General features: G+C 35.0%; 1 protein-coding gene across 1 annotated transcript; it reads left to right on the forward strand.

Moving 5' to 3' along the window:
- Nucleotides 1–368: 368 nt before the first annotated feature.
- On the forward strand, nucleotides 369–8,783 carry synprb (synaptoporin b). Its single transcript, XM_007254349.4, has 5 exons — nucleotides 369–556; nucleotides 3,536–3,654; nucleotides 5,259–5,457; nucleotides 5,646–5,837; nucleotides 6,216–8,783. The coding sequence occupies exons 1-5, from the start codon at nucleotides 533–535 to the stop codon at nucleotides 6,537–6,539; spliced, it is 858 nt and encodes a 285-aa protein (XP_007254411.1). The 5' UTR covers nucleotides 369–532; the 3' UTR covers nucleotides 6,540–8,783.
- The last annotated feature ends 8,175 nt before the right edge of the window (nucleotides 8,784–16,958 follow it).

A 16,958-nucleotide genomic window follows, 5' to 3' on the forward strand; every position in this document is an offset into this window, starting at 1 on the left:
CAACAAGTCTTAAACACACTTTTGTGTTTTTACATTTTGGTATCCATGAAATAGAAATTAGATTGGGAAATGTTACAAAAGTCTTCTTTTTTTACATAGAAGAGACACTTTTGGCTCACTAAAGAACCAGGTTTGTAAAAGATCTTGAGGACTTTAACCTTAACCTTATGTAGAGATCCTACACAAGGTGTATATCCTAATTACAAAGATGGTTCAGAATAAACTAAATTAAAAAGGGTTATTTTCTCAAAGCACTTAGAACAATTTGTATCACCTTTGTTTGTATTGATTTATTTTTCCTTTGTTACATCTCTCTCTTTCTCTCTCTCTCTCTTTCTCTCACTCTGTCTCTCATAGTCATACACACACACACACACACGCACTCTCTCTCTCTAACACACACAGTGCCTGGCTCCTATGTAGATGCGTCTTTGTAGTGAATTCTCAGTCAGTGTCTGAGCTGTTGGATGGGTGAGGAGCCGTCACTCCTTCTTTGAGAGATATACAGACTGATGATCAATCGTCTTCATCAATGTGTATGGTCATATTTGCTCCGGTAAGAAAGAATTTGCATTACTTTTTTTTTTTTTTAATTTACCATGCTTTTATTTTTTTATTTTACAGGTAATTCAGTCATTTTTTATCAGTGAATATTGCAGAGGATATACTATTTTTAAAGCATGAAATCTCTATATAGATGTAGAACTGTGGGGCTGGATATTCATGTCTGAGAGAAGGTTCAATTATTTCATCAGGTTCAGTCACTGTGAGGGGTCCCAGCACCAGTCTCCTGTTTGTAGTCTCTCCTTTCTGAATAATTCATCTGCTCTTACTGACATGTGCAAGATCGATGCTAATCCGTAATCAGCTCTGTACACTGATCTTTGCACACGTTTATACACAACTGTAACTAATGTGTGTTTGTTCGTGCATGGATATGGATTTACTGTACACGCTTCTTTTCATTATTCAGTACATTTTATTTCTCATTTTGCTTTAATTGAATAATTGTCACACCTCACCACATCACAATATTATTATTAAAAGACAATTTATAAGAATTTTATTTTATTAATTTTTTATTTTGTTCAGGGGTTTGGTTGTTGTGGTTCATCACTACTTTAACAGATGAGTTTGAGTTAGATGTTATAAATGTTTTATGTGTATTCTATGAAGTGTGGAAAGGGGGAAAAGTTGTATGAAGAGGGGTAGATACAAAAAGGTGATGAGAGGAGATACATAAGAAATGATGGATAGATAAAGAGAAAGAGAGAGAGAGAGAGAGAAAGGGAAATACCTGTTTTCACCTGTTTCCAAAATAATCATCCAAATGCAGATTCTATATATAAAGATATCCTCAGTAAATGGTGTCTCTTCATTTCTTCTGTTTTGTTAAAATCAAATAAAACAAATTTGCAACCAGAGAATCATCTATCATCTATCTAATTTGGTACATCCACCCACTTCTCCCAGAACAACCTTGTCTCAGACTGCCTTCACTGAGTTTAAAACTCAGTCTAAAGAACCACAAGCAAAAACTAATTTTTCAATGCATACACAGTTTGTCTTGTAACTTCAATGTTCCAACAGTAAAAGTGCAGATCATGTTGTTTTAAGTGTGAACATATCTCAGCAACTCCATGTAATTAACAGAAAGTGTGCAATCCATTTCCTGCAGACAGTCTCTTACAAGCAACACTGTCAATCACTAGTTTAACCCCACTTTTTGTGATATAGCAGAATAACATTTTAAACATATAAACACTGGAGATGGAAAGACAGTTTAGTAAAAAATAAGATGGAAAATGGTTTCTTCTGTCATTAAAACAGATGGGGATAATAATCAGTGCTATACATCAACCAGCAGGGGTGCTAAACCTGTGGTTCCTTCACTTTTGTTGGAAAGATGTCCACAGCCATTGTTCTCAGAGTTAGAATTATGAACATTTTGAAAAGAAAAACACATAAGAAAACATTGTACAAAGACATTAAATACTATATTGCTGATGTTCTCCTCAGTCTCTCTCATGTTCTCTTATTTACTTTCTTCCATGACACCAGAGTGAAGTGAGCAAAGAGGGAATGGAAATTATATTTTAGGGTTCATTTTGTTAGAACAGAACAAGAGGGTAATAATGGAGAACCAGTCTGTTTATTATATTATTATATAAAATTAAATTTTGTCCACAATTTAGAGCACTATTATGGTGGCTGCTTCTGCATCTATCTGCTAGCTACTTCTCCAGATGCTAATAGTACAACATGTACTCAGAGTTCTGTGAGATTTGTTTGACAAAATTCCTTTTTCAGTCATTTCATAAGATCACTGACAGACTATGTTAATGAAAATGAAAATAAATAAAAAAGTGAAAAACGTTTTTTTCTGGCTCTACATAAAGGCTAATTAAAAAGCAGATAATTTTTTATGAAAATCTCATTTGGGTTAATTTGGGTCAGAGGGAGTCAGAGGTAATGGTCTCTGCTTTCTAATTAAAGCGGTTTTAGGGGAAAATTGTCAGGAGTACTATAAATAGGTCCTCTATGACTTAAAATGAAAACACATGTTAGTAATTGCATTAATGTGTTCTAGTACAGTGTCCTAGAGATTTGTAGTGCTATTAGAATTTGTAAAGAAGTGATGTCTCAGTGCTAAAGCTTTGTATATGATGTCTAGTTAAGAGTTTCTTTTAACATTGATATTCTGTGTTGGATAAGAAAGACAAAGTTTACATTGCATTTTTTTTTTAAACCACACGACTTAGGAAAGGACTAAAGTCACATATTGTAGTCTATGCATTCAGTAAATGGACAGAAGCTTTATATCTGTTGCTGAAAAGTTGATATTGATTATTCACTAGTCCTTCATCAGTGCTCACGGGACGCTGCCTACAAGACGCTGCTGATGGGCCATTTTCAGTCCAGCAGTGACATTGAGGTGTTTAAAAACTCTAGCAGCACTGCTGTGTCTGATCCACTCATACCAGTGCCAGACACCACCCAAATAATAGCTGTGCTGTGGGGGTCCTGTGGGGTCCTGACCCCTGAAGAACAGAGTATGTAGAGAAACAGAAGGACTACAGTCTTTAATTATAGAACTACAAAGTGTTCCTTTATGTTCAGTTCCAGCTAACAAAGAAAGCTGTAAGTTTAGAAGTTTATGTTCCAAAAAGGTTTTCCTGTAATGTTTAAGAAATAATGATCCAGGAATGTTCTGAAAATGTAAAACAATCTTTATTAAACATTTCTCACATAACATTTTCAGCTACATGAAGACAATCATTATGGAGATCTTAAAAATAACATTCACAAAAATAAAAATGAAAACTTTGACACAAGTCACATTGCAGCAATATTACCAGAGCATTTAGAAACGTTGAATAAAAATATTGTAAGAATGTATAGACAAATTAACAGATTAACATTAACATATTCTTCTTAACAAAAAATTTTGACAGGGGTTGAACTGAAAGATTGTGTATGTAGAAGACTTCTCATGAGTGTTTTTTTTTTTTTTTTTTTTGCTTTACTTTCGCAGCTTTTTGCTGTTTTTGCATTTGCATTATGTGGCGGATATTCTGGGCAGATAACGGTTAAAGTGGAATGTCTGGATAAAACCCAAAGCAACATCAGTATCAGATTCGCCTATCCGTTCAGGTGAGTGCGATCATTACTCTTTATGATATTGGATATCAGAGCTGAATAAATAAGGTTTCTGATAAATGAATCAGAAATTATTACACAACACTTCATTCTTACCGGATTAAGGCCTTGAGGGGACCGCTCTTGGCAAAGCAGAGGTTTGCAGTCAGTGGGGTCTTAGACAGATGTGGTGACAGATCTGTCATGCCTCAGAGGAAGTGTGCAAAGACTTCATCCACCCACTCTCACAGCCCTATATTGTAATATAAAGTGACAGTTGCAAGGGCTGATGACTAAATTTAGCACTAATGTCTAAATGGGGTGAAAGGAAACTACAGAAACAGTGTATTTGCATGTAATACGTATTTTCAATAGTGTAGTTAACTGTAAGCAAAGTAATGAGTTATTTAATATCTATTCCACAAGACATTATTCCATAACAATCATCCTATTATAGAGAGTGTTAAAAAAGAAGAAAGACAGCTTGTACTATACCACATGTAATTACCGCTGTATTGCCTCTGGCAAGACAGGCCTAGATTTGATTTGTGCAGACTTGTCTGTCTGTTAAAGGCGTGGAAGTGGATAAAACTCTACAGTGATCTGTGCACCTCAATCGATAAAATGATTCAGGTGTCAATAGAAAAGGTTTTTTTAATGTAATTCTCTACAAAGCAAATTAGGACACATTAGAGGAAGATCTATTATTGGAAGTTGATTATTTATTTAATCACATTTACCTACACCTTGAACTGTTGCTGAATAGTATTCCTGTATTGTGAATAAGAATAAGATCCTGGATGCAGTAGTCTATAAGATTTTTATTTTGCAATAGAACTGCACAGCAGTACATCACAGATATAAGTAAACCAAAAAAATTGGATGGCCATCCACTGCACACAAACACCTGCAGCTTGGAATTTTTCCATAGAAACATATTGCCAGTAGAATGGGATGCTTTGTATTAATCGCACAGGAGCATAAATTCATCATTTTCTAATTACAAGTGTTGGCTACAGAGATATAAAGCAATCCAGTATGTGATCCAGCACTAATCATCATCATTATCAAGTACATCAGTATCTGACATCACTGCCCAAATGTCCCAATATTTAGTGTATAACAGTGTTTATAATATAATAATTTGATGTATAAATAGTGTTTTAACAAGTCATTTTGTTTATATAGTTTGGACAAAGTATAGATGCCCTGTAAAAGCTAAAAATGTAATATAGATTCTGCTAATCTGATGCTGTGAGAAGCACTATTTGTAGAATATGATTTGTGAACATTTATCTAAAATTGTTCTACATTGTTTAGATGAAGTTTTTCACAGATTGGTAAACCTCTGCGTCTCTAAAATGCTCTTTTTTATTCCAATTCATGTGATTGAGGTTGTTCATGTGATTGTTATTTTTCCTTAGTTTTCCTTAGTCTGGCTGAAATCACTTTTTTTAAATGAGTTAATGTTTTCCATGTAATATTACAATGTCTCAATTTCTACATATGTTTTTAATTTACATTTTTATCACTTTTTACACAGAATCCCAACTTTTGTGAAATGGATTTAATAGAATGTAATACAATGTGCTGATGGTTCTCCTGTGCTGCTCCTCCAGACTCCAGCAGGTTCACTTTAATGCTCTTCTCTGTGAGAGGAAGAGGCATGAGACTGTTTTTCTCGAGGGAGATTACTCGTCTTCTGCGCAGTTCTTCGTTACTGTCTCTGTTCTCGCTTTTCTGTACTCCCTCCTGGCTACAGTAGTCTACATCTTCTACCAGAACAAGTACAGAGAAAAGAACAGAGGCCCTGTAGTGGTGAGTAAACGGAATCTTCAGTCATTACATTCAAATTCACCACAATTCAAACAAAGTAGCTAATAATAAATACATTCCAAGTGAAGTTGATTGCTTTTGGTATCACTTGAATAATAATAACAATAATTAATAAATATTAGTATTAATAAATAACCTCCACATTTTACATCTGGTGTGTTTTTTTACAGGATTGTTTGGTAACAGTGGTTTTCTCGGGTCTGTGGTTTGTGAGTTCAGTAGCCTGGGCTAAAACTCTCTCTGGATTGAAGAAAGCCACAGATGTTGGTCAAATGCAGCTTTTATTGTCTGCCTGCAGAGATCCAGAGAACCTGTGTGAGACCCTACAAGAACCTGCTTGGACCAATCTTAACATGTCGGTGGTAAGTTTCACTATGAGACTGAAAATGAATAGCCTACAAAGTTCCCAGAGTGTTGATTCTGGAAGAAAGCCTTTTAGTCAGAATTTTTTACAAAACCCCATCTGCTCTTACCGAAAAATATCTGGTATGCAAAAAGATGGTAGACCAGTAAAACCAGTAGAAAAGAATTTGCCAATGAAAACAGATTAAACTCTTATAAGTTAATTCTTAGTTAATTTAACTCAAAGATCCCATTGGAATGTATTAAATCACTACAAATGTAAAATAATTTTGGGTTTACAGTGTTCTGTTTTTTGTAGAACCAATCATTCAAGCCAAGTATCATTAGTGTTTACTAGAACTGATTGTCCTGACTGAACCATCCTTCCTTGCTTCCAGGCCTTTGGCTTCTTGAACTTCTCCCTGTGGGCTGGTAACATTTGGTTTGCCTACAAAGAGACAGGCTTACACAACTCCGGTCAGCGCCACCTCTCCAGAAGCCTCTCAGAGAAACGCAGCAGTAGTTTCAGGCAGTACAGTCAGTCCAGCTTCGATCAGTCTGGAACAGGCTTTGGACAGAGGCTCTACAGCCAGGCCAGTTTTGACCTGTCAAGTGGAAACTTGAGCCTGCCGCAGACCACTCTGGGACAGCCGATGCTGTACAGACAGATGGGGAGCCCCACCTCCAGAGGACCTCTGATATTTATCAATGAGAGTCAGTGAAAGAAGAGGACTCAGAGTTACAGCGTATAGAGCAAGATAAAGAAAGACAAGAGCCGAGGGGAAGACAAGGGAAATGACAAGGGGAAGAGATAGAAAGAGTGAGAAGATAAAGAGAAAGTAAATTAGGTTCTGAGAAATGTGGGTCCTGTGGGACACAAAAAGACAGAAGCTGCATAAACCGAGACCAGTGGCAGGATCTGAGGCCACATGAGTATTTTCGAGTAATCGTTCGTTATTGGCTGAAGTGGTTATTTTTTGGATGTTTAAGTAAGTTTGGATAACGCTTTCTGTAGCTCAGTCGTGTACTTTTTTTTATGAGTTTAATATGGTGATGAATTATGCTTCAGTGTACCAACTTTCAAATGAAAATCAAAAATATTTAGCCTATAAAAATGCAGTATGTGTTACAAAATGATTGTGGACACTTTAGTTTGCATCCATTGCTTACAAAAATGTGAAAGTGCACAAACACAGCTTATCTAGTCTTTGTAGAGAAGTATTAACAAAAGAATAGGACTCTCTAGGTCAGAAAATCAACCTATTTGCAGCATACCTAATGCCAGAAATGTGCTAAGGGGGGGGGGGGTATAATGCACTTCAGCACCCAGTTTTGGAGCAGTGAAAGTGTGTTCTCTGGAATAATAGTACTTTTGGGATGAGTTTAAAAGTTGGTGATGAGGAAGTGATCAACATCACGATCTCAATTCTTACAGCAGTGGAATCGAAGTAGAGACAGTAGAGACAGTTACTCCAACAAGAACTGTTGAAACTAATTTTTTAAATACCCTTGATTACAGAGGTAACAATAAATGAGCAGGACCCAACATTTCTGCCTGTATAGTTTATGATTATTTAAATATTTATATTGGTTATGTAACATGGCAGTACTTTATTTGCTTTACACAATGTGTTTGAAGTGTATGAGCCTAAAAAGGCCAGTGAATTTGACTTTATTATTGTAACACTTGCATCATGTGCATATTCATTGTGTGCATACCCTGTGTAAGACGTTAAAAGTGATTTTAAATGATGGACTTCCACAACTAAATGAGAAACATGAGAAACTGCACATAGACTACACTTCCTGTTTGATATAATAATTACAGTGCACATTTCTGAAAGCTGCAGTGATTAGATAGTAATTCTTGAGTGATTGGTGTAGTTTAGAGGGTAATAACACTACTTTTCTTATGGCAGACTAGACTTTGATTCCCTGGACAGACTTGTACAACACACTACACCAATAGGGCTACGTTCTCACAGCACGGAAAAGTGGCCCAAAATGTTTGTTTAGGCTGTCCACATTATATTATTAATGTGATCTACATCATACCTTTGTCTAAAAAAAGTGTGTGCTCCCAAACTGACAAGTTTGCGCAAAAGCGCAATGCTTCACGTGAAGTTTCAGTTTCATCTTTACCCGCATCACAGGAATTCCATTGGCTGACAGCAACAGGCACTTCTCTGGTTTGCATCCTTGGTTTCTTTAAAATATTTTCTTTACTTGCCACATCCTTCCATGGCCATGTTTAGTTTGAAAATGTTGTTTTCTTTGGAAATGTTGAAAACGTTTTCAAACACAGAGCAGTTTCAATATGTGTGGAGGTGCTATTCCACCGCTGAAAACCTCCCTCATTGCTGTTGTCCATTTCCCTTTTTCCTGCATTTTCAGTGAATATATTGTCATACATTTCACATGAATTCTGATCTGGCTCAGAATGGTTCACCTTAAGACCCCCTGCAGTGTATCAGATTTGAAAGCGATCCAAATCAAACTGAACTATAGGGTTTTGCTGTTCACACCACCACACAGATCTGCAACTCCTCTGTTTAAAATATAATTAAATAGATTAGATTTGAGCCACTTTAATCTGCTGTTTGAACATAACCAAAACCTACATTCTCCAAAATGTGTAACATGATTCAAAGGTCATATTATGTTTCTCTAGACAAGAATGTACAGCCTAATGTCATTCATAAAGTTTATATTAAATATTAAAATATTGTTTCACCAAAACCACAGAAGTTTAGAAGGTATCTGGAGATGTGAAATGTCTGATCAGAGGTCTGTGTTGTTTAGTCACAGTTTCCAGTGCAGTGCATGAAGTGTAGTGATGTAAAAAAAAAAAAGGCAGAGTAAACACAAGTGATGCAATGATGTTGTAACTAGTAGAGTTCGATACTCAACACTGTAAGCTGGCCTTGTTGTTTGAAAAGGGAATAAAACATTACGAATTCTGTCAATTCAGTGTCATTACTGTCAAGAACAAGACTCTGCATTAACGATTAATTTGAGTTTATAGCCTTTTTTTTTTTTACCTTAGGTCTTATTGAATGCTGGAATATTCACACAAATCTTGGACTAGAGTTAATGGTTAATTTATAATCTAGTCTAAAACATGCAGTTAGCTGAAAGCATGCATCTATCTGAGGCTGTACACATCATTAAACTACCCAAATAAAGATTTGAAAGGCACATTAGGAATATTCCCCTTATGCTTTTAACCCTTTAAATTCTGTTATAAATCAGCTGTTTGTAAGAGTACATTTGAGCCACCATATCCGAGGCATGTTAGGATAAAGAATCCACTAGAGATCACTGTGTGTCAGTAGTATTAGTTTTCAGCAGCTTATAGTTTCAGATGTTTTTTATTGATCGTATTGAGTGTAATGATTTTACTATGTTTTATCTCATACATAACATTTGATAGAGGTGTACATTTCAAAAACTTCAAAAAGAAAAAGAAACGCTAATTGTTGTATTATTGCCATAAATACATAAAAAAAACATAACCTTTTTTGATTTACCTTGATGAGGACTGTAAAGGGTTAAGAATGCCAACATGCTGCTAGGAGTAGTGTTCTTTAGCTGATAGAATTGACCCTAATCCTTGCAAAACCTGCGCTTCCTTTCTTAATATTACACTAAAATTCTATTTAAACTACTCTTAAGTTCTGAGCGAGGCATCAATTCATGATGGATGTTCTAACATGAACAATGTTCCAAAAACAGTGATGTTGCAAGACCTCCTAAATATTATATCCTAATTATAGGCCACATTCTTTTTTTTTCTATTTTCTGATGTTCCTCAACAGCAGTATTGCATTTGAGCATCTTAGGTTCTTCATTCCAGCTTCCCTTGTGAATAAGCCAGCCTCTTCACAGGCTCAAAACAAAGGGATGGAGAAGACACTCGTTTTCCTCATTAAGCCTCGTTAATGAAGGGGTATTAGGGTGCAATTAGGATCTTGAAGTCTGTCAGAGTTCTGGCTTGTCCTCACGCTTACAGGCTCTACTCTCCGCTCGCCGACCCACTGCAGTGAAGCTAACTGCCTGCAGGTGCCCAGCCTTCCAAATTGCAGCTTTAGGTGGCTCTGGGTCTGTAGCTCTTGCCTTTTAGCTTATAACAGGAAATGAAAGGTTACCACTTAAGAATTGACTACAGCTGTTAGTACAGCTCAATTACATATCATGAAGAGAGCAATGAGTGTGTGCATATATTTGTGTGTGAGAGAGAAAAAAACTGAGAGAGAGAGAGAGAGAGAGAGAAAGAAAGAGAGAAAGAAAAGAGGGCGAGAGAGGCGGTAGGTGGTGCCTGCAGGGCAATAATTGCAGTGTTCTTATATAATGAGTACTGTTCCACAGAGCTCATGTTGATTCAAGCAGCATTCTATTGATAGGCATTAGCCATATGGCTAAACAATAATACTAATCAAAGAATTGGATTAAAGTTTATGAAATGTTTTTTTTTTTCTTTATTTTCAGGTCGATTAACTGAGAAGAAAAAAAAAATCATTAAACACATGTTACACCCACTCTGTAAGAGAGAGACAGACTGCATTACTAATTCTGGCAGTCAACCCAAGCAAGGAAAATGTGCAGGCTCAAAAAAAAAATGATTTTGTTGCAGTTTTCAGGCTGCTTTTCAATTCAGCTGTATGGAGAATTGAGCATTACAGCTAATCCCAGACTCAGCTGAGCGGATGATAAGGCTCCATGGTGTTAGTTATTAGCTGCTACAAGTGTACGTGATGGGGGAGGGGGCTACTTTGACCCTCCCCTCGCCTCACTGTCAGTCCTTTTTCTTCTTCCTGTTCATCCATCTGTCCCTTCTGGCCATCTGACAGGCTCCTGGTTGGACCCTCATGAATCAAAACGCTATAAGCATTCAGTTTTACTACAGTTCGCATCCTATTCAGAGATTATCACTGCTGGCCATGGAATTTAGAACAGGCAATCACTGTGTACAATATTGTATTCTCGAAAAAACAACTGCATAATAAATACTTTTTATCATACTAAAAATTTTGTAAAAATTTGTAAAAAATTTTACAAAAATCCAAACAATCCTGGCCCTATGTGAAGTAATTGCCCGCCCCCATACACACACCCCCACCTATCTACATTTATTTGAAAAGCTTTGGAAAAATTCAATGTCTATAAATAAATCAATAAATCACTTAAAAGTACCTGTCTAACAACATGGAGTAGGATAAACAAAAAAAACACACCATGCCTCAATCTGAAGAAATTCAAGAACACATGAGAAAACAAAGCTATTGCTGTCCATCAGTCTATCAGTAAAAGGTTACAAAGTAATTTATAAGGCTTTGGCACAGCAAACCACAGCAAACCACAGTGAGAACTATTATTCGCAAATTAAGAAAACATGGAGAAGAAGTGAACCGTCCCAGGAGTGACAGGCCTACCAAAATTACCCCAAAAGGGTATGGACAACTCATCCATTAAATCAAATAAAAAGTATTATGCAGAAACTGTACAATGTTCATCCATACAACCTAATAAAAATTACTTACAAGCAAATAAGTTGGGTTTATTCAACTTACATTAATAGATTCAATGTATGTATTGCAATGAAGTGTATTTAAGATGAATCGAGGAAGCACTTTTTATAGTTTTATAGCTTGATATATGAAATATTCTCATCAGAATGTCAAACAGAAAAAAATCTTTACATCAATGCCAGTGCATTTACTGAGATTTTATAGTAGATGCAATGATATACAACTGGTAAGAGGTTACATGTTATAGAACATTACAAAACCAGGTAATATAATAAATATAACTCATTGCTTTTTAGAAAAAAAGTAATCAAGTAAAGTTACACAGTTACACAGTAGATTATATTTGTTCTAAAACAGTGTCCATTTCATTGGCTGATACAGACAAAAATCCCAAAGAAAAGACATGCTCCTTATCCTCCAGATTGTTACCGCATGAAGTATAATTCTAAATTGAAGTGATAAACAATTCGTATAGTATAAGAAACATTTATCTCTTTTATCAGTGTATTAATTCATTCTTATTGCATTCCCCAATATGCGCACAGGCACTGGCAAGTATTTCCATTCACAATTATGAGAATGAAGATCAAAGCATGTGATCTCACTCCAGTGCCCACTGTTCTGATAGAGAAAAAATCCCAAAATAGGACATGCTCCTCATCCTCCAACAAATCCTCTTAGCAGCCATTTCCTGTTTCTATACCAATACATGTTCGGATGTTGGCTTTATATTATAGTACAAAGAGGTGTAAAACTGCACAGTTTTTATTTTTTTTCTGTGGTCTTTAGTCTGCTAGAAATAAGTGATTAGTTTACAGTGTCTATATGCTGCCCTCTGTAGTCTGAAACTGTTCTGATGTTCAACCTTCACAGAAATGTTGGAAAAGACTTGCTGACTTCAGAATGAAGAGTTCTCTTGTCTAGCCATGCAGAGACATGCACAAATACCATGCCCCTGCCTCAGCTTTACAAAATGAATGCTCAAGATCACTGCAACCACTCAGGAATAACATATTGCTCTAAACATTCTTTAAAATGGAAAAAGACATGCACTGACAAGTGACTCTTTTTCAGCTCTTCACAAAACAAAGACCAGTCTATCCAGGTTTCTGCCATCTAATAAAAAAACACTGAATTTGCACGTACACTGATCAAGCATAACATTAATCCTTGCTTTATTTTATATTCCATCCCATAGTCTTTTTTAGCTCCTCTGAACATATAGGAGTACTTTGTAACTATATCATTACTACCTGTAGTCCTGTATATGTTCCTCTGCTTACTTTATTATTATCCTCCTTTCATTTCATTCTTCAATAGACAGGACCCCACAGGACAGACCACCAGCGAGCAGCTATTAATTGGGTGGTGGATCATTATTCTCAGCACTGCAGTGACATTGATTGGAATAGTGGTGGTGTGTAAGGTGTTATTTTGTGTTTTGCTGGTAAGAGTGGATCAGATACAGCAGTGCTGCTGGAGTTTTTAAACACTGTGTTCTTCACTCACTGTCCTCCACTTTATTAGACACTCATACCTACAGCTGCTCCACCCTGTAGGTAAATTCAGGTCTGAGATAAACCAGAAGCTCTGAAACTGTTGATGCACAAGTTGTGTTGGTCATCCTCTAGTCCTTCATGAGAGCTCACAGGACACCTACAGGGCAATGCCCACAGGACACTGCTGGCTGGATATTTCTGGTTGGTGGTCTATTCAGTCTCAGTCTAGCAGTAACACAGAGGTGTTTAAAAACGTGCTGAGAATGATCCACCACCCAAACAGTACCTTAAAGGACAAGATGGAAGGAGGTCAATAAAGTATGTAGAGAAACAGAAGTAAACAGTCTGTAATTAAAGGACTAAAATCTGTCCTATATCTTTAGTGGAGATTAAAAAAAATGGATAATTGGTAAAGAAACTAGGCGTAGGGTTATGCTTGATTGGTATAAATAAAACTTTTATTTGTCTACTCACATTGTTTTTTGTTTGTTTGCTTGTTTATATATTAAATATATACAACAAAAAGTAGCACCCTCAACAAAGCATGCTGTAGAAACAAACAACGTTTCACTTTATAGAAGAAATTAAGTTGCTTGGACAATCTCTAATTGAGCCCTTCTAACGAATAACTATCATATCATATGTATATCGACCATTTCTCCCTTTTGTATATATATCACAGTTACCACAGTTAGTACTGTCCCTGCAAGGTGTTTGGCTGAAAGGCGTTCTACAAGTGCCGGTAATGCACTGTAACCAAAGCTCTTTATGTAATACTCTGCCACATACAGGTAACCTAGCAATGATGCAGCGCTTACAAACCAAACAGAAACAGCGCAGCTACAAACAGAGCAGCAATGGGACTATTTTTATAGTTTTTAGTGTTTATAACAAAACAGATCATATTTTCTCATCCTCTTTAAATCAAAATCTTTTAATAAATGGCCATAATGAAGCTGTGGTATAATCGCTATAATACACTCAAGGTTTGGTAATTATTAATTATTGCTTAGTTGTCTTATATATCTTCATTGATAAAGATACTAAAATATTATTCGTATAGTACTATACTGTACTACTGTACAATAACAATAGCAAAGAGAAGAAAAGAAAGGTTGATATATGGTTATATCTTGCAATGGTTAAGAATTAGAACGGAATTTATTAAGCACATATATAATCAAGATATTTATTTGCTTGTGAATTGCCTGAGCATACAGTCACATTACAGACCTGAAATAGAGAAGATCCAGAGAAGGACATGAACCCAATATGCATGTCTACTGCCAAGAGAAGATGTCAGAGACAGAGAAGGGGAAGAGATAATGAGCTGCTTCCATGCTGGAGACACAGAAGATGCTTCTGTTTGGTTTATGATCACTGAGGTGAACTCATCACCAATAGGATTATTACCACAGAAAAGAATGACCATCATGCAGCTACGCAACTGACAACAAACAAAATGAAACCAAGAAATGGTCATTTTTAGATCTGTTAAAAATATGCTTGTTGTCAAAAAGAGCAATATCAAAGCAATATCATGGAAGAGAGTTTTTTGCATATAACAGATAATTTAAAGAACTTTTTCATAATGAAAACATATTATGTTACTTATGATGTTTTCCCCTAGAAGAATACATCTGCACCATGCAATTTAATAATTTTAACATTTAACTGTAAGTACACATTGATTTCTGGTAACTTATTTGTTTATTGAGTAACACATAGAGGATCAGGATGAAAAAAGCTGAGTTCTATGAGAAAATACAGGATTGGTCATGAACTAAGCAGTGAAATTGTGCTGTAATAAGAGGTGTTTCTCAATATCAATAACATGAGGAGTATACAGTATAAATATCATTATTGAACAGCATTTTTTGAAAAATATATTGTTTATAGTGTGTGTTACACTTTCTGAAATAAATACCAGTGCTTTCAAAGAAAAATACATTAAAAAAAAGCTTACACACTGTAAATAAATTTTAAACAGACTGGACAGAAACATAAATGTTTACCATTTTATTACTGGTGTGTTATTACCATGTCTTGCTATTACTTTATAACGTTATTACAATGTTATGACTACTGTGTTATTACCACAATGTTATTGTTATGTCATTACAAAATTATTACTGTTTTGAAATTACCACATTATTTCAATTGTGTTATTACCACATTATTACATAAGTATTAAATTGTGTTATGAACTTACTATTATGTTATAATCCCATTACAATGTTAGATTGTAAGTGTTGATCCTGGAAAAATAAGAACATGTAGTTCTGTCAGTAGGTCACAATAGGTCACAACTTGCAAGCAATGTAATTATTAATCATCAATATGTTCATTATTTTTTATACTTTACATTTACATTACAACTTATTTATGTAAATGCAGTCTTGTGTATCTGATTGTAAAGTCTTAAACACTTTTCAAATACAAGTTAAATGATGATCTTCCACACAGCAGTGGCACATCAGATGAATATAATCATTTTTATTAAGCTTAGAGGGCATAAAACTCAGCATAGAAAGCCTTTCAGACCATCTGAGAATAATACATCCAATTACATAGACTTATTTAATAATCTTATTTGGGCAAAGGATTGTAACCTAAAGATATGACGAAACACATTTGTTCGTCACTGTATGGCTTCTGGAAATATTCACATATAATTGTTATCAGTTTTTTTCATCATATAAGATGAAACTTCTCACGAAAAACTGATGTTTTTCACCACCATGGGGAACTTTTTAGAGGTTGATCATAGTTAATAATAAATACATAAATCTGTATAGAGCTCCAGTTTAAAAACGTTATGAGTTATGTAAGAGAAAATATTTCTTATGGTAATTTGTTTATTGCAGCAATTAGTCTTAACCAATGTGTTATTGGCAAAAACAGGCTCCCTGGAGAGCGTAATGGATGATTTAATTATCCAATTGGTTTTAACTTTATTGTGAGAGAATTAAATGCTTAGACTCCTCAGTTAAAACACTGCCAAAGCAGACCATCAGAAACGCCAGTGATGTTGTTTAAAGCTTCTTAACTGAAGTATGAAGACGATTAATCCAACAATTCTATATGGGTTAATGTTTTCCAAGAAATGGTAAAATAGTAAAAATTTAGCATCTGTTATCTGTTTTATGTTCTATTGTGAAACATTTAAATTGTGGGTCTATGAGAATTTTAAATTATTGCATTCTGCTTTTATTTGCATTCATTTACATGGTACATAGTGTCCCAGATAATAATTAAAAACAATTATCAATAATAAAGAGCTGTAGTTATGTTGTTTCTTGTAAAGCATCAACAAATAGTGTTTAAAGAAATGAAAAACAGAAGTGCCAGGTTTCTCTTGATAAATGTAATGCAGTATATTACCATTTTTTTAGTGGTTAATGTTTTTTTTTTTCTATTAGTTAACAGCTTCAGTGGAATATCTTACAATCTAATGGTTATATTGCAAAACAGCCAACATAACATTTTTAAACCACTTGAAGAGTTATATAGAGAGGATTTTCTGTAGCAAGCAGATTGAGTGTATAATAAGTGGCATGATAAGGTATGAACACTCTCAACACTTGCTTTTCCCTCCAAACCTTTGAAAAAGCTTTGGCTTCTTATTTGGCCTAAATAGAGACATGATTGTTTTGTCATAACTGTTGAAACTGTTGAACTGATGTTCCACCATAAGCCCCGCCCACCCCCTGCCTGTACATACACACACATATACAGTATTTCCACAGTATTTATGTTCTAATCTGTAGATGGATACATTTATTACCTATAATTTTAACATTCTAACGTATTTATTTCTGTAATGTTAAGTTAATTTTAACCTATCTATATTTTTAAAAGACAAGTAATGTTGTTATGCAAATACATCATTGTTAACATACAGTTTATAATAATAAAATAATAGGCAAGGTATAAATGTAAAAAAAAATGCAATTATCTATTGTCTCCACTTCTGATACAAACTTACAGTTTTATATACATTTTCTCTCCATCAAAAAAAAAAGTCCTGTAATATTTTGTAATTTTAAAGTTTTTTTTCCAATGAAGTTCTCCCATGATGTCCCTGAGTGCTTCAATGGACATGTTTAACTAC

The sequence above is a fragment of the Astyanax mexicanus genome, chromosome 5 (genome assembly GCF_023375975.1).
Source record: "Astyanax mexicanus isolate ESR-SI-001 chromosome 5, AstMex3_surface, whole genome shotgun sequence".
In the NCBI taxonomy this organism is placed as follows: Eukaryota; Metazoa; Chordata; class Actinopteri; order Characiformes; family Acestrorhamphidae; genus Astyanax; species Astyanax mexicanus.

Excerpts from the sequence above, each read along its gene's own strand:
- synprb (XM_007254349.4), top strand. The coding sequence starts at position 533 with ATGTGTATGGTCATATTTGCTCCG. Across the intron at positions 557-3,535 it reads GTATGGTCATATTTGCTCCG|CTTTTTGCTGTTTTTGCATT; the intron begins GTAAGAAAGAAT and ends TTACTTTCGCAG. Across the intron at positions 3,655-5,258 it reads AGATTCGCCTATCCGTTCAG|ACTCCAGCAGGTTCACTTTA; the intron begins GTGAGTGCGATC and ends CTGCTCCTCCAG.